We start from the raw sequence: 19,052 nt of genomic DNA, 5'->3' as shown, positions 1-19,052 counted from the left end.
TGCACATATATTCTGACTCATTCAGTCACACCACTATGTATCATGAAAATGTACTTCAACAATGTGACTAAATTTTAAACCATAACAGTTATGTAAGAGGGACCTGGACCAAATTAAATCCTGGATTAGGTGGTGGTATTGCAATGTTCTTAGCACACAGTGGTCTCACAGATGTTGTGCACTGCTGAGGAGTGAGTACATCATTTCTCTGTGACTCATGAGAATAAGGTATGCAAGAAATTAACCGAAACACCACCTCTATTTTTCCAGAAAAAAATAAAGCACCCCACTCAAGGCCATGCCATTAGTTTTTGCCTTGACAGAGTCACTGAACACTAGTCTTACTGAGGTTTACAGCAACAGAGGAGAGGCAAAGAACCAGGAGACCATGTCTATTTTTTATCTCAAAGCAGTTCCCAATATTTATGAAAACAAAAGCTTCTTATGTCTGAGAAGTTACTCAAATTTGAGATTCCTGAGGCATTATGCACTCCTAGGTCTAGATACATACCACAGATTTATTCTTACTCCCTAATGGGGCAAACATCCTCAGGAAAAACAACAGGTGTATTGACAGGAGAGGATCTATGTCATACTTTTACAGATCCTTAATCTGAATGGTTAGAAGATCAAGAATCCATGGCAGGATCCAGGACAAGAAGTCCGCGTATACACAGGCAGAAATTACTTCAGTTTGGCTCCATCCATCACTACCAAAAAACCCCAAGTCCCTTCTATTGCCAACAGTGATCCCAATCTTTGTGACTTTCTGTAGGGAGAGTTTGTACAGAAACAAACATTCTCGGCACTCTGCAGTTTAAGTTCCACCAGTTTTCCCCACACTTAAGTCCATACCAAAACCCGTACTGACTGAAAGATGTGCCCTCATTGCTATAACTGAGCAGAAAAGCAGCAAATTCCTTTCATAAAAAGTCACTGGCTCTCAACTGTTCAATGGCTTATCCCTAGAAAAGTCTATGATATTGACATTAAGCTAATCACCATCTGTTTCCTAATACACATTTACATATTATAAGTGTACCTTGAGTCCAATCCTACACTCGTTCATTCATACAAAATAACTGGCTTTGATTTCCTCACAAATCAGAAAAAAGATTTAGTCCCTTTATATGAATCACAAAGGAAAAATTTAATACAATTTACTTACCGAAGGATTTCTTTCCGAGTGAAGAACGTGCAATCCTGTTAAAAAAACCAGAAAATATGTTATAGTACTATAGAAATATTGAAAACTGCAAAGAATTATTTTTCAACCTTTTGGAAGGAAACTCAGATCTGGCAGAAAAACATTAAAGATGCCATTTGAGTACCATCTGCTTCTGACTCAGAGAGCAATATACGCTATAAAATAACTGAAATATCTCAAGGACAGGGCTATCAATAAAAAAACCCCAACTGTTAATGTGAAACTTCAGGAGAAAAAAAACCCTAGCTTGCTGAAATACTTCTCCATTGTGGAATGACCAGACCAGAAACAAAATTAAATGAAAAAAGGTATAGGCCAAAAACATTCAATAAATGGATCTAGAAAGCTATAAATAACAAATAAATGAAGAAAACTATCTTCTAACTTGGAATATTCCTCTATTAGAGACAACTGATTTAATAAAAAAAGTCATGCACTTATAAGTTATTAACTCTTTTTGCTAACATTTACTTTGCACTGTGGTCACTTCAGCAAAGACTGCAAAATCCTATTGGTTAGGAACACAGATAAAAGGACAGCCCCTGCTCCAAACAGCAGGCAAACTATTCAGCTTCCCCTGTGGTATCACAGAATTCGAAATGACTTACTAGAATGTAAAGTAGAGCTGGCAGAACATGAAAGAAGAGCTTACAAGCATTCACTTACATTCTAAATGGCTCTGTGGTGGGACTACATTTACACCGGTTTAATTCACTCTGGAACATCAGTGTTTTGCTAGAAGAATTCACACGCTTCACAAAACAACCATAATATGAGCAGTGAAATAGTTTGCATTTCGTGTATTTCTACATCAGTCACAAAACAAGTTGTATTTTCAGGTGCTGTGAGGAACCATAATAACCAGTCTCATCCCATTAACAAAAATAGCCCCTAATCCCCACTATCTTATCTAATGTATATTTAGGGCAAATTCTACCCTGCATCCGAAACCAGGAACACTGGTGGCAATGAAATATTGGATGATCAGTTTAGAACATTGTTCAGGTCATAAATTCAGAGAATATGTATCTTCTTGTCTTAGAGCTAGTGGCTGATGAGGGCGTATATATAGGGAACACCAACCAAACCACAAAATTCTTCCTGATTATTCACCTCCGTCACAGGCCCATGTGATGTGGCAAGGCATTTGCCTAAGAATTCAGCTCTTAGTAGTTTTCCTCCTTAATGTAAACATATTTAAAATAGGTAATATTTTTAAATCAGCTAGTGACAAGATAACAATATCAGCCTTAGTAAGTCATACTTAAGAGTACCTACAACTAGTATGTCTCCCCCAGTCCTGCTGTTCAGTCAACTAGTGAAAAAGCATTTCTTCCCTAAGCTGAAAATCATTCTGGCTAAATGCCTGCTTCTTCCAAGGAGGGGAAAAGCAAATGATCACTGCTAGCTGAAGCAGTCAAACAGCTTGTCTCAGGTATCGAGGTATGCTATCAGTCCTGCATGGTATCAATTATTGAGTTTGCTTGCTCTCCTCCATATAAAGTGGCAGGAGAAGCAGCTCTTCCTTTAGTGTATTGTGTAGCAGAATAGCGTTACAAGGCACAATAGGAAGCACCTTGTGAGCTGCTGTCACTGATGTCACATTGTCTGGAACTGCACAAAGTGAAATAGGAGCCAGCTGGTTAAGTCTTCATTAATTCCAGCACATTCAACACTTACAGTCAAACTGTCACTTAAGGATGCTTCATTTACTAATGAAAGGCAGGTGCAATCTCACAAATAATTGTAATGCCCTCAGCAGCAATCATGCCGTAATTATACAGGGTTGAGAAAATAGCAGACACTGTTATTTAACTAGAAAGCTGACAGGGAATGGATATGCAAATGGAGATAAAGATGAAAAAGAAACGTTACCCTTTACCTTCCAGAAATCATGCAAAAATGCCATTGGAAGACACATTAAGAGATCAGATCACAAACTTTTTTTGCTGAAGGTCCTCGTATTTTTTTTTTTTAATCTGAGTCGCCTCACATCTTTGACAACAAACACTACTGTCTGCTTTTTTTTTTAATCAAACAAAATTTTACTAATATAATCTAAAAACTACTGATATTGAAAACCTTTATAACAAAAGTACTTGCAAGTATCTGCCTGACCACTGTAACTAACTGCAGTATTCCAATTATGCCTGCCAATTACATGGAATTGTGTGTCAGGGATGAGGGGTGTCAAAAAAATTTACAGTGGTTTCACAGACCACTTGCAGACATCTTAAAGCTACTCAGGGCCAGAGCACCACAAATTAATTGTGACCTGGCCTATATTTTTGATCCACAGCAAGATCATACACACCACTTAAGAAATGCTTTACCATCAAGAACCGTGTCCAGTCTCACATGGCAAATGTAAGAGCCACGGCTCCAGGCTATCTCTGAAAGGGAAGTCCAGCCATCTGTCTTGCTTCTCCCAGCTTCTTACTTCTGCCTCTTCCTTTACGTGGACTTCACACCAAAATGAGCAGCGTAAGTGCATCAGAGAACTCTGAAGGAAGGAACTCATGTGTTTGGAAACTAACCTAGCAAAAATTGATTCATTTCCAGCTTGGATCATTTCCTTTTAGTGGCTTAGAATATAGAGTCAGTAGTGCTGGTACAAGAGATGAAGCTAAAACAAGCATCTATTGATTCCAGGAAAGGGGTGCAGGACTGCCTTTTTCTTTTTTTTTTGAAAGCACACCCCTAAGTTGGATTAAAGTCATGATGGAACAGGGGTCTCAAGAACATAATTACATTTCATAGTTGCTGGAACTCTAGCAATTTAATTCCACTATAATTAAAGACTTTTGGCCAAAGAAACACGGAGGTGAATCATCCAATTTTCTTCTGGCTACTTCATTCAGACAGAAAATACAAAATGATGGAAAATAAATAATAAACTAACATGTTAAATTAATTCCCTCATAAGGAAAGGTGAAGTGGGTCCTGGAAAGCATCTGTTATTTATGCATATGATGACATTCATCTTCCTTCAAGCCAGAAATATCATGGAACACATTTGCTATTATATGTACTGTATTTGAATTTATTATGAACTTAAAAAGCAACCTGTCTATTCTGTCTGGACACTAAAGCCACTGGGAGTCCTGCTAGAAAAGCACAGACTAAATACTGAACACATAAATGTTACCAGAGTTTTCATAACTCTTATCAACTGAAGAATTCTGGCAAGAATTTAACCTGAGAATCATTGCTTTTATTTCTAATGCTATACAATGGCCTGAAAAATTTCTGCTAAGAGGAGGCCCTTTGGGAGTTTTTAGAATAGAGGCTTTGACTTGAAAGGTCACCTACTCCAGCCCCTGAGAAAATGCGTGCTCCTTTTCTAAGAGCAACTGTCCCACTCAGTCTGTCCTTGTGCCCTTAATAATCAAGTTAATTAGAAGTCTGACAAAGGATCGCTGCTGGTTTTCTGAAGGCAAGATACCACTTAAACAAATCTGCAATTACCCACTTAACTTCCTTATGTCTAGCAAAGTGAATAAAATAAAGCAAACAGAAAATTTCCCATTGATTTCAATAAGATCATTACCTTATATAATGGGAGCTGGTTCTCAAATTTGGCATTTAGGTGGCTTAACTGGTTCTTAAAATATTTTGCAGAGAAAAGAGTCAGCTAGCTGGTGTATTTAGGTTCCATGGATGGCTTTGCTCTTGGCTGGTAGCGTGACTTTCTGCAAGTCACTCAACATTGCTTGTAAAGTAGGGTTAATGGTCTCTACTCTCAAAATTTACTTTATAAAAGAGCAGAATGTACAGGCTGTTAGAGTCTTATTCTTTGACTTCCTATGTCAGGTGAATGCAGGTTTAGGACAAAACAGGAACAGACTGGAATACGGTGGTCCACTACCTTTTCCACTAGTCTGTAAGGCTTTACTGCAAACTCCTAGATCAGTTCTGCTTTATGTTTATTCTACAGCAATTTGAACAAAAAATAGGAATAGCGATAACTGTGCTGAGAATGCCAACACTTAACTGTATGTAAAGTGTACATACAGAACGTAACATGAGGTATGGCTCCAGAATCAGATCACATGTCATTTGTTCCGCTGGATATATTGCCAATACCAGAGCGCAGCACGCAGTTTATGAATGGCAGCAGGGTCCACTGAATGAAAGATTATCACTTACCACTTTTAGAAGCAGGTATCATTGCACACAAAGCACAGTTTTCAAATAAAACTAATTTCACATAAGCAAAACGCTTCTCTACAGAAGAAGAAAACTGGAGAAAGGAACAACAGAATGAAAGAATAGCAATGCTAAGTATGCAAAGCTACTGTGAAATAGTATTTCTTAAACCCATAAAATGCATATTTCTCCTCTAAGACAATACATATATAATCCTGCCTTTTATATGTATAGTTGTATAAGGGCGGGTTTTTTCTGATCCTGCAGCAGCTCCATTGGAAAGTTTTATAAGTAAGGAAATAATATAAAACAGTCTCAGCAATACAAAATTACTCGAAATTAGAAAAACAGTCTCAAACAAAAGCCAGCAAGCCACAGACAAAGTAAACCGATGACTAACAAGAATTTTGACAATATCTTCAAGGCAAGACAGATCAGATCCATATAGCTATCTTACCGAGCAGCTTTTGAGAAATGAGAAGTACTGAATGCTGCAGCATTTTAAATGTTAATATTTCGAACAAATTATTTCAGAGGTTTCATTTAAAAAAAAAAAATCACAAATTACGTCTTGTACTGTGCCAACAGTAAGAACATTTAATCAAAACACCATAAAAACATCATCCTATGAAGTAATCAAAAAATCTAAGTTAAAAGGTGCTAGATAATAGAAGCAAACGAACTTTCACATAAGATCTATTATTAACTCTATTCTGGTAACATTTTACAAATGCAATACTTTTTATTCTAGTTGCCATACAACTAATAGTGGCATAGAGTTGTGCAAGACTGAGTCAGCAAAATATTTATGTATTTTCATCACTGTAAATATATAAAGAGTTACTGTAAGTCAATGAGACTAGCGCCAGTCTTTAAGTTGCATAGCTATGCAAGTACTTCAGCAAATCCAGACTTAAACACTAAAAAAATCATGTCGGAGTTAGTATCTGCATTAATAATAGTATCAGTATATGGGCTTTTTATATTAAAAAATGCCAGTTGCATCAGCATGTCAATGGAGATTTTAACATCCAGCCTATCTTTATTTGTAATCAGATATATATTTTAGAACAACAGCCAGAACAACTAAAACACCCACTGAGTTTCAGGAGGAAAAATCTACAGCTATAAGAACCAGTTTATATAATCATACTGCAACATGGGAGTAAAAACACTTAGACACTAGCAAGAACTGAGGAAAACGCAAACTGTCAACAAATGTAATTTTGCTCAATCTATACATGCACCAAGTGGTAACGTGAAACCAGAATCTGACTACAGGATAATTTTGCAAAAACTTTGTTCCACTATTATGCTACTTAAATTTGCACATTAACAGCAATAATCTAACAAACTGAAAAGTACTTTTAACAAAAGATCGTGGAGAATCTGTGATGAATACACTTTCTGTATCCTTGCAAATGGTTCATTTTCATCAAAGATCCTGATTAAGTCAAGCACAGCTTTTTAAATCAAAAGATAGCTTGATTACCCAGTTTCACTCTATAAATGGCATTTCTTGACAGATCATAACTTAACTTGTTTCATCTGGTTTTGCATAATTCTCCTGAAATATAGGTGAATCCCATTTTGACTAGGATTTAAATAAAAGGAAAAAAGTTAGGTCTGTAATAGACAAATTCTTGTGTAAAAGTAGTAAGTCATTATTTCATATTACTATCTTTTTTTGCAATATTGCCTAGAAGACAGCCAGGATAAGCATCAGTTTGTTTTGAGGCTGCATTATATAATGTAAATAATCCCATTAATGAACAAATGCAAAAAGAAATGGCTTGCAATAAAACCAGTAATATCTGATGCAAAATATTTGTGCCCTATATTCTCTAGTTTCTGACTATTAGGAAAAAAATTAGAACCAAATTTGTATCAAATTCAGACCACTTATTTGAGTAACCCCAGAAAAGGCAATGAGATTGATTTAACCATGGAGTAGTTTGTTCATACCCCAGGCACAGCTTCTATGCATTTCCTACTCAATCTAATTGTTTCTCATCGAGAAATACAGTGCACTGAGGCCAATATACAGCTCTGATGTCACTTTATTGTATACCTGTATTTTCTATTGCTTCAAGCATCTTTATACAGCATCACTCAAAAACCCCTAAAATTCTTGTTCATATTCTTTTCTCATTATGAGACTTGACCTCTAAAATCTGTAGACAACTTTTAAAAGCTTAATTTTAAAACATTCCTTCAACTGCAATGAAAGACACCTTTCTTGCGATTAATACTTACCTTTTCCCTAGCCAGACCTTTGTTAGATTTTGCATTTGATGTAAAAAAAAAACAACCCACCCACAAAAAAAACCCCAAAACAGTCAAGTACTCTAACAGCATAAGAATCAGAAATCCCCAGTAGAATTAATTTTCTTACAAGGCTAACTTTTTAAATTATGTGAATCTCAATGAAGAAACCAATGCTTGCAAAAGCCTGATTTCCAAAATATCTCACTAAGCTTATGAAAATTTGAAGAGCTGCCAACTAGAACACTATCTTAATAGCAGGTTATATGATCTTAATAACAAGTGATATGACAAGGTGTTAGGAGATACGCAGCCTCCCAGTCTTTCTTTAATTTGCCTCTAACTTTTTTGAATAAAAAAAGCTGACAGGTTTAATATTATCAAGTCCTATTAGGCATCTCTCTTAAAAACAGTTTCACCTGGCCACCCATCACCAGCCTTAATGAAGAGTATTCAAAATACTCGTCTATTAAAAACATTGAGGTCATCTTGAGGGTGACCAGATTTACAATTATTTAATGTAAATGTAAGGGTTCTGCTAAAGAGTGATGCTTCAATATGACAGTTTATATGCAAAAAAGTTTACACATGGGCATTTCAGAAAATTTTAGACAAATAAGGTTATTTTATTTCATTAATATCATTAATGATCTGAGATTTATGTATGCTAGTTCTTCAAGCAGGTGATTTTCCTGCAGCTTAATCTACTCCTGAAAACCAAAGACACTTGCATATGGTTTTACCATACTTTAAGCACAAGAACTTCTCACTTTTCCATCTCATAGTGTCTCCTATGGAACATGTGCTTAAAACATAATGTATTTAAAAAAATAATAAAAATTGCACTACTAAAGTAGTATTTAGGTACTATAAGCTCAGAGCAATTTGTGTTAAAGACAAAAATGGTGGAAGTTACAACCAGATAATATAATAGCCAGAAATATATTCAAAATAAAGAAATTATAAGTCTAACCATGAGGGGAGTTAGGTTTTGAACAGTCTTCTAATAGGACCTGTGGGGAAGTAAAAAACCCAAACAACTATTTTACAAAAAGGATTAAGCTGACTCTTTTGCTTCTGCCATACTGATACTATGGATGCTGTAACCCTGGGTATTACTGTAAGGAGTACAGTACCAACTCACAGATGTACAAATTCACAAGAAGTTGCCTAGTTCTCATTTGGAAAAAGAAAAAAAAAGATTAATCAATGATCCATTTAAAAAGCAATTTATACGTAGATGCCTGGCTGTACATTGGGCTACAGATGTGCACAACAGACTGTTGCAAAGAGGACCCGGGTACACAATGTTTTACTTTGGTCCAGTGTTGAGGACCTGGCAACCCAACTGCTGGTTCAAGAAATGAAAAACCTGCATTTTAAGAATTATGGAACTATTACCCCATTCTCCCATTTTCTGTTCTGAAGGAATTCCACAAATGAGAAAAATGCAGGTTAAGATGGCAAACTCCAAGTCAAACAGCTCCATTTGTGTTACAGCAACTGCATACTCCCCCAGAATGCAGTGGAGAGGCAAGACCTCTCTGTGTGGATGGCTACAGCAATAAGCCCAGGATTTCCATGTTTAAAAGATCCAGGAGGTATGCAACAACTAACAGAACAGACACAAATCACCACCAAAATAAGAACTTTATCTGTTTGTTCACAGCATGAGGCTAATATTCCTTCCTGACAAACCCTGGAGGTCAGTTTTGTCCTGAAACTTGTTATTTTATTGTACTTACCATATATAACAAGTGCTATTACTAGTCAAGAATTATCTAGCACTATACTAAGGAACTACAAGTGCGCCTGTAACAGAGAAATCCCGCGGGCTGACTCAATCCACTGGGTCTAACTACTGCCAGGCTTTGAGATCAATTACCCAGCATTATCAAAGGCAGGGGCTGCAAAAGCCATTAGAGAAAGGCAATTTCAACATGAACAGTAGTGAATTAGGGATGACATTTCAGCTCTTGCATTTGCCAGTTTATGTCAAGAAGATAACATTAATTACACTTGGATTTTGTTTTGTTTCACTGCAGTTGGGCTCTGTTCTGTGTTCACTTTTATTGTTAGTAGGAAGACAGGCACTGAAGTTTTACAGATCTTTGATCTCCCTCTTGCCCATCCAGCAGGGATATAAAAAAGCCTTTTCGGCTCTTAGACTGTTAAGTCTAAAACCACTAACTTAGACTAATATATTACAGTGACAGACTGCTGGTGAGGGTGAGATGTGTGACAAAGTGGAAATTAGAGAAGCTCCATTTTCACATTTTCTACAATGACAAGAAAAAGGCTAGACATTTCATAAGAGCACTTAATTTATGCCTAATTTTCAGCATGGGATAAAATTTTGAAGCATTTTAAAGCATTTTAGCATATATCCCTAGCCTGAGTCTCTGTGGCTAAATATCTACAGCTGTGAAAAGTCCATGTTAGCAGTAACTCCAAAGAAAATTAGTATTTAAAATCATAGTTTCTACTTCAAGGGCTTGAGTCAAAGATCCTGAAGGTAAAAAGAAAATTATTTACTTTTGCGTGCACTGGATCTGTCCCTTGATTATCACGAGATAAACTAAATCTTGATTTCCTGCACTGTTAATTCTATGTTTATTGCTTCATGTAGGAGAACAGAGCAATGCAGCCAGCCCTGTCTGCATCTCATAATAAGTAGTCAGCTGCCTCTTTCTTCAGCACACTTCTATTTGATATATTTCCTCACTGTATTTTCAGAAACTTGTTCAAGATGCCCACTGTGCAGATCGCTTCCCTCAATCCACTTTAGTAAGACTTGCATTGTGCTGAAACATGACTGAAAACTGGGAAATTTTTTTTTTACCCTATTAAAAAATCAGTTGATGCAATGTGAAGTAAATAAAGAAGTATCAATAAGCTGGACATAAAATGGATATTTCTTCTGTTAAGGTTAGAAACTGCCATCCAGGAGCAGATGCAAGCATAAGGATACCTATGCTGGAATTACATTAAGCATATTTCTATTACTTATCCTTAAGAGAAGTGAAATTAGACAAGACCTTTTTTTTTTCCCCCTTTCCCCTCTATTGTCAGCAAAGGCATCAGGGAGAGAAAAAGAGGTTATTGCTAGACTTTCTTCTCTACATTCCATAGAAAGATTCTACTAAAAACTCCCATTGTCAAGCTAGTCACAGTCTTTATCCTGCTTCCTAGTTGAGACATGGAAGATTTGACTCCTTTCCCTGTATACAGAGAAAGGAATTAAACTGAGTATATTCAACAACCCAGCCTTAGAATACTATTACAAATGCTGGAAGGAACAATATAATATATGCATGCAGGCTACAAATTAAGGTTTTGTTTATATTTGGGAAAAAACACTCCTCCAAACAAACAAACAAAAACCCAACAAAACCAAACACCCCACAAACATGTGAAGATTACTTCTTTCCTTCCCCTAATGCAAACTAAGATATCTTACCTGGTAGGCATCTAGCTGTTCATCAGTAAATATCGTTTGCTTATTACCCATCTTAAATGAGGAATTCTTCCTCTATGCAAATGCATCCCATTAGAAGTAGCTGGATTCCTCTGTATTGTAGGCATTTAGAGCACGTATATGCCGCGAATGCGCTGAAAAAATCCCAAAGCCTGCATCGAACTGGTTTTGACTGTACCTGTCCAATGAGGAAGGACGCAGTACTGGGAATCTTGGCAAAGGCTTGACTTGAGTGTACTAGGAAGGAAAGCGTTAAAATCACAGGCAGGTGTCGCCCAAAACCGGTGATGCCATTCTCCCCCTTTTTCAGATGCTTTCCTAAGAGGCATACAGAGCTTTTATAACATAAAAGCCGGGTAGCGGCACCTTGGCAGCTCAGAGCAGCTTTGCGTCACCCGATGGCGCTCGGCAGCGCAGTCGTATTACCCAGGCACGGCGAGCAAACCTACGAGAAATTATTGCAAACTAGAGAAATGGATTAGCAGAGCAAACGTTTCCGCATTTGCCCTCCCCGCAGATACAAGCACATCCCAGCCAGTGCCTGGATCTGACCTGCCCCACGCTGCCAATGTTCAGTACAGCTGGACGGAGGCTCCAAGTGTCCGGAGCGTCCCCGCAACATCCGCGGGTGCCGCGGGGGCTCCGCAGTGAAGGCTGGTGCCTGCTCGGGAGCTATAACCAGCCCTGGCTATCAAGGATGCGAGGTCGCTGCCAGAGGTGCCAAACTCCGAGGTACACCTGTGAATGCAAGTCTTCCTTCTCACATTAAACAATTAAAAAAAAAAAACAAACCAACAAACAACAAACACCCCAAACGGGAAGATTAAAGTAGTTTAAACAGACGTTGATCTGACTCCATCGTGTCAAGCGAGCACAGCTGGAAAGAAAAAAATGCTCCTCCAGCCTAAAGCAAAGGTAGGAAGTACCACTAGAGGGCTCACAGGGTATTTTTAAATACTACAACCCTATTTGCGTTTTCCTGGGAAAATAAATTTTAAAAATGAAATAAAAGAGTATGTAAGAGATGCAGACAGACAAAATGAATAAACTCAAACAAAATTATCTAACATCTGCAGACGGATAAGCTCTTATAACAACAGTAAGAAGAAGGCTGAGCGAGAAAGGATGGGAACAGTGAGGAAAGACCTGTTATGATTAAGTTTCTTGGGACTGCTCACTTCCCATTGGTGCGCTGTGATGGGTTGACCCTGGCTGGATGCCAGGTGCCCACCAAAGCCGTTCTATCACTCCCCCATCCTCAGCTGGACAGGGGAGAGAAAAATATAACAAAAAGCTTGCGGGTCGAGATAAGGACAGGAGAGATCATTCACTAGTTACCATCACGGGCAAAACAGACTCAGCTTAGGGAAAATTAGCTCACTTTTTATTACAAATCAGCCAGAGTAAGGTAAATGAGAAATAAAACGAAATCTCAGAACACCTTCCCTCCACCCCTCCCTTCTTCCCGGGCACAAGTTCACTCCCGGATTTCTCCACCAAGCCCCCCCAACGGCACAAGGGGGACAGGGATGGGGTTTACGGTCATCACACGTTATTTTCTGCCGCTTCACCTCCTCAGGGGGAGGGCTCATCACACTCTTCCCCTGCTCCAGCGTGGGGTCCCCCCCACGGGAGACAGTCCTCCACGAACTTTCTCCAACGTGGGCCATTCCCACGGGCTGCAGTTCTTCACGAACTGCTCCAGCATGGGTCCTTTCCACGGTGTGCAGTCCTTCAGGAGCACACTGCTCCAGCGCAGGGTTCCCACGGGGTCACAGCCTCCTTCAGGAACCCACCTGCTCTGGCGTGGGGTCCTCCCTGGGCTGCAGGTGGAGATCTGCTCCACCGTGGACCTCCCTGGACTGCAGGGGGACAGCCTGCCTCACCATGGTCTTCACCACGGGCTGCAGGGGAATCTTCGCTCCGGCGCCTGGAGCATCTCCTTCCCCTCCTTCTGCACTGACCTTGGTGTCCGCAGGCTTGTTTCTCTTACATGTTCTCACTCCTCTCTCCGGTGGCTGTTTCTCACTGTCCCAACTTTTTTTTCCTTCTTAAAAATGTTATCACAGAGGCGTTACCACTATCACTGATTGGCTCGGCCCTCTCGAACACAGGGGAAGCTTCCAGCAGCTTCTTACAGGAGCCACCCCTGTAACCCCCCCCGCTACCAAAACCTTGCCACATAAAACCAATACATGCGCATAGGAACAGGAGAGGGTTCTCTGTACCTTCTCTATGTACCGGTCTGCCAATGGTCCTTATTTGCTCAGCAAGTTAGCGTGCTTAATAAAAACACCTGCAGAATTATCTTGTGCTTTTTACTACAGCTTCTAATGATCCTGACCTGGTAACGGCATTGGGTAGTATGAGTTCAATTTACCTTAGCATAGAACAACAAAGAACAAACATTTAACAATAATACTGAAAGTAAATATATTGTATACGTAGTAAAAAAATCCTATGAAGCGTGTTGGATATGTAGTAAAAACATTCTAAAGTGCTGAACCACAGACTCAGACTGTTCAAAGAGATGACTTCGATTGTAACATTAAGAAATGCAGATTTGATTAGCTGCAAACCAGCACTGTCCTGAGCTAAAAAAACCACAAGGTATTAACATATATACAAAATAAATAGATTGGGATGAGAATGTATTCAACAAGGCTTATTAGTGATAAGCAAACATCAGAACTTTAAGTGAAGGAAATGGATTCTACCAATAGAATGTATCACAGCACAGTTTCAGAAGAAGAAGGAAGAAGCTACAGTAGTCAGGACAAAAGAAACCCTGAATGACCTACCATGAGATCAAGAGTGCAGCAAGCATCTATTCCAATATCAGACGGTTGAATCGACTTGTTTGTTACGTGGCCAAACTGACCTCTGTTTTTCTAGCCACTAGTGTCGTGGGCTTTTTTTGTTTTCCCCAACATACAGCGGCATTGGATTCGTTACGTTCTAAAAGATTCTCCACAAGCGAAGTCAGAAAGTAAAGAAGAAAAAAACCCCCTATTTATTAAAAGTACTCTTTTAACATGCTTTTCTTGAATCAGAAAACAACAATCCTTAAGGGCCTCTTGAGATTTAGAACTTGCACTGTTCCGAAAGTTCTTACACATCCTCAGCTCTGAATGAGCTTCATCAATGGCTTTAGTAGTTATGCATATAATTAAGCATGTTTCATATCTATGATCTGGTGCTACTGAAATAGAAGAGCTATCAGCTGTTCTCAGTCAGACCAGACCAATACTTAGTCAGGTGATTTGCATGAAATAGCACTCCATTCAGAGCCACCTGATTCAAGCTGCCTGTCTGTGCAAATCAGATTAAATATAAATGGCCAAATTATCTTTAATGCTATTATACAGAAGTGAATTGACACCAGGGGTGGATTGGGCTGCATATGTTTTAATCTTGTGGTTCTGTATACTTAACAGTATTCTTACAGTGAAAAGACTGACATCTCATTTCTTCATTTTTCACCTGCTTTTGTATTCCCAGCTGCCCGGTCCCCCTGTATCCTAGATGGCACACTTATCAGCTAGTCTCTATCTTTAGAATCGAAACAATAAAAATAAAAAGCAGAAGGGCTAAATGGAAAGCACCAACTAGGTAAGACTTACTTGTGGTTACAAAGTAGGCCAGAGGCAGAGATCCTGAGGTTCACAGACATATTCCTGTTTATTCCTTTGATCCTGGCTTTCCACTCTGCCACCTCCACTTTTCTCTTGCATATTAGAAATTCTTTGGGTTTATTTTAATGTAAAGAAATTACGCAGGAAAACTGGTATGGCTAAAAGAGTTGATTCCTTTAAAAGAGTTAGAAGTTCTTGCTCTAAAAGAAAGACTCAGCTTACCAAGGGAACAACACCCACTGAGTATATGGACAGAAAATAAACTGTTTCTTCAATTCTTGTTTCCATACTCCCAAGAGTATTTTTTATTAGTAAATAAAATTAAAATGCACAGATTTTTAAAAAGAGGATTCAAATACTGATCATTGAGGGGTCCACTGTACTAGCTAGCTCTTCTCAAGCATGCTATAGTGGTAACTGTATTTCACTGCCTACTTATCTTCCTATACTAACCGGGTAAAATTTAAAGATGATATAATGCACAAACTCTTTTTCGCTCCTATCTGTTTGTGTGTATCAAAGATCAGATAATCTTCCAGTTTGCTCTTTCCTCACTTTTTCTATCTGTTTGTATTTATCAAAGGTTAGTTTTATTTGCCAGCTGGGTGTTAAGCAATACTTACTCCCAGCACAAGTTACTTCAACAAATCAATACTTTTCTATGTGCATAGCAAGAGTTGACCTTAATGCTATCAGTACCAGCCTTCCATCACACTTTACTGTATTTTCACTACTCTAACTGTTTGCCAAAGCAAGTGATTTTAAGCTATTAGCAACACATAGCATACATCTTGCAATCAGTTGCAAATGAAGTTTATCAAGGAGGACAGTATACGTACAATAGTCTTGCCATTACACAGTCCATTATACAAGAGAACATGGTTAAGTAGCCACTGTTCATCTGCTCTAAAAGTTTAATTCATGGAGCAGAAAATATACTATCAACCATGTACACCAGATTTAATATTTTATAGTCAGCTGCAGTAGCTTAACACCCACCTAAGGCTGCAATCTGGGCCCAGCTGCAGGGACTTGTTTCTACAGCCCTAGCTCAGGCAGTGGGACAAATTATGCTAGCGCTCCTGATGGCCTTCAGTGCAACATCTCCTGCTCTGAACTGTTGCTAGCCATGGCTGCTACACCAGGTGACTTTGCTCTGATTTATGAGTAGAGGTGTAAGTTTAATAACCTCCAACAGATAGGTCATGCTACCTTAAATTGCCTCTGTAAATTATGCAGTGAGAATTTGACTGTGGTTTAAGTATGAAAGCTCCTATTCCTCTTCAAAGGAAGATCAAGCTACTATGAACAAAGATCGCTTTACCTGTTAATGAGAGGATCCACACAGAGTTTTAACAATCTAGCGCCTTCAATGCCGATGTTGGTTTGCTACAATTTTTAACTGGGGGGAAAAAAGAACCTGCAAGATTTCATGCCCATTACACCAAGTATTCCAACAATTTCTCTCTCACACAGATGTTTCTTTGCAGATTAGCTCTTCAGAAAGATTCTCTCCGTTAGCAAAAAGAACAGTTTTGATCTAGAAGGGTTGCCTGTACATTTATTTTGTTGCTACTCTCTATGAGTCACTAAAGGCCCCCTTCTACTGCAAGTGTAAGGACCAATGATCACTACTCACAATGATTACAAGGGAGTTCTATCCCCCACTGATGCTGTGGAAATTCCCCCCCGAGTCTTTGGGGCTTGTTTTATTTACTTGAAAGCTATTCACAATTCTGTTTGCTCACAGGCAAATGAGGAATAATAATGTTTACCACCAATAGGTGCTGTGGAGCTAAAATAATTAAAGCACTTGTGAGTTACTTAAATAAAGATGCTACAGAGCTACAAAACATCTCCTTTTTAATATGCTACACCAGCTGTCATAACTTGCCTCTTATTTAACAGTTATTGCAAACTAGAAATAAAAAATGAACTGTAAGTACACGGTTACAAAGTAGCAATCACAGTGAAATGTGATTTAAGTGAAATGTAAGTGAAAATGACAGTTTGATTTTACTGCAGTGGATAGAAAAGTTGCTTTTCCAACACATGACCAACAGGAGGATGCTTAGACTCCACTAAATTTGTCTGGAAGTGCTAGCCTATAAGAAAATGCTTCATGGGACTGAGCCCTATCATATGAATGAATAAACAGAACTTGAGAAAGATGCAAAACTCACAGCCCTCAAACCAATGAAAGATGCTGACTATCTGACTAAATTGCATTTGTTATGATGAGCGGAAACTTTCTGTACAGAGTTTTTAATGCTAAAGAAAACAAACAGAAAGGAAAACCTTGTGCCAAATTTGTTTTTATGATCTTAGCTATCTAGCTTAATAAAATACACTGTCTTAGAAGATGGAGGTTTCTGATTGCATTTCATTAAGCCTAATTTATGCATAATAAGTAAAATTTACTTTTTTTTTAAAAGATGCTTTATACAAGACAATGCTTTGCCTCAGGGACAAAATAATAATAAAGAAAGGTTTCCTAAGCAGACTAAATTTAATATAATTAATTTCCTCATAGGGAGTCTCAATAGAGTGATCACTAGGGGAAAGAAACTACTGCTGTCTCTATATAGGCATCCTTTTTTTCTAGGCAAAATAACCACTGATGGTTTTATTACTGTGTTGTTTAGCCCTTCTGAGAACAGATCCAAACCAGCCACTGTTAATGGCTTATTACTGTAGTATTATTATGGTAGCACCTATAAGACACAGATCAGAAACCTGTTGCAACAGCTGTTGAAAATATATGTAAAAAAGAATTTCTCCCCTCCCCTCAATTTACAATCAAAGTGTAAACCCAGAAAGTACATGCAGATACAGTCAGAAAACACAAGAAAACAATGTGAATATACTGATCAGCATAGCATAGCACATAATCAACGTTTATGGAGTCCTTTGATAAACATCATGGCAAAGAAACAACAAATACAAAGAAAGGAGTAAAACAGATATATATATCTCATGGGAAGCAGTACAGTAAAAACATTAAAAATTCAGCTAGTATGTCCTAGAAACATCATAGGTCAATCTGAGACGGAAGCAAGCCTCAATTTACAAAAGTGGAGGGGAAAAAAAAAAGAGAATAGGACATGTAAGCTGTGGAAAGTAAAGATGGCACAACAAAAGAGCCAATATGTGGAAAGTATGATCAAGCTTTGAACGAAAAAAATTATTTTACAGAAACATTTAGAACAGATATCTGCAGGGCCAATTTGGATTTTAAAGACTGAAATGAAAAAAACCAGCAGCAGTTACCAGAAGAAAGTCAGGATCAAGAAAATTGTGCACGCTTACCATTAGCGATAACGTCTGAGTGACTATTCTCAATCCAAAGCATTATCAAATATAAAATAAAACATACACCCAGTAGGCTGTTTCAACAGAGGAAAAATTGTGAGTACCTCTGGTGCCCTGTAATGGAAAAAAAAAAAAAAAAAAAGAGCAAGTGACCCCCAGAAAATAAGGGCTACTAATGCTGTATATTGCTGAATGTAAAGTCTTAGAATTTCTGCTCACATTTTCAAGACGAGAGCAAACTGAACACAGACTTAGTCCTTAGTTTTCAAGCACATACAGGACAGAGATAATTAAATGGGGAGGCTGCAAGTAATCTGATAACTCTATCACCAAAAACTGGCACAAAATTATACTGAGACAGAATCCAAATGTTTATGTTGCTAAAGTGTAAGACACCAAAGGTAGGGGGGGTTTCTGTCTTTTGAGTTTAAACTTCCAGGATATATTAGACTTATATTTTATATCACTCTTTGCAACCACTTGAGTTTAGAAATTCAGTCTTGATTTTGTATCAGAGCCGAGAGTCTAATCTATTCCTGTAATTAATTGTTTGACTTGACAACAAAACAGTTGACATAAATTGACTGAACAAAATTGCAAGCAACGTCAACACTGTTACTTGGACAGCAGAGCCTACCATGATCTTAAGAGAAAGCCTCTGCATCACTGTCTGTCTAAGCAGATCATACAGAAGGTGGAAGTATTATCACCATTTCACAGGTAGGAGAATCTTTTAAAAGTCAGATGAAGCGGTTATTCCCTCCTCCGGCGGCACCGGGCCGAGTCCACCCCAGCACCTCACGCACCGCTAAGAGCGACGGCTCTCCAGCAGCACCTCCGCCGCGTCGACCCCGGGGCGGCCAGGCGGGGCCCGGCCGGGCCGCTGGCACGCAGCTACCGGCCGCTCCCCGCGGTACCTCAGCGCGGCGCGGGAAAGGAGCGCACCGCCCTCGGCCGGGGCGGCGGAGAAGAGGGGAGAGTCCTTCCCGCCACAGAGGGCCGGGGC

At 38.7% G+C, this 19,052-nt stretch overlaps 1 protein-coding gene across 1 annotated transcript in view; it reads right to left on the bottom strand.

Annotated features, from left to right (window-relative positions):
- CIB2 (calcium and integrin binding family member 2) overlaps positions 1–11,132 on the bottom strand; it is a 46,839-nt gene extending 35,707 nt beyond the window's left edge. Inside the window, exons 1-2 of the mRNA XM_010571675.1 lie at positions 11,082–11,132; positions 1,169–1,203 (exon numbers count right to left, since the gene is read on the bottom strand). Coding sequence (XP_010569977.1) covers positions 1,169–1,203; positions 11,082–11,132 — 86 coding nt within the window. The remainder of the gene's footprint in view (positions 1–1,168; positions 1,204–11,081) is intronic.
- Between the last annotated feature and the right edge of the window lie 7,920 nt (positions 11,133–19,052).

The sequence above is a fragment of the Haliaeetus leucocephalus genome, unplaced genomic scaffold (genome assembly GCF_000737465.1).
Source record: "Haliaeetus leucocephalus isolate CR32 unplaced genomic scaffold, Haliaeetus_leucocephalus-4.0 Scaffold339, whole genome shotgun sequence".
Lineage (NCBI taxonomy): Eukaryota > Metazoa > Chordata > Aves > Accipitriformes > Accipitridae > Haliaeetus > Haliaeetus leucocephalus.
The sequence above is the reverse complement of the archived record's forward strand: the minus strand, read 5'-3'. Positions and strand labels throughout refer to the sequence as shown.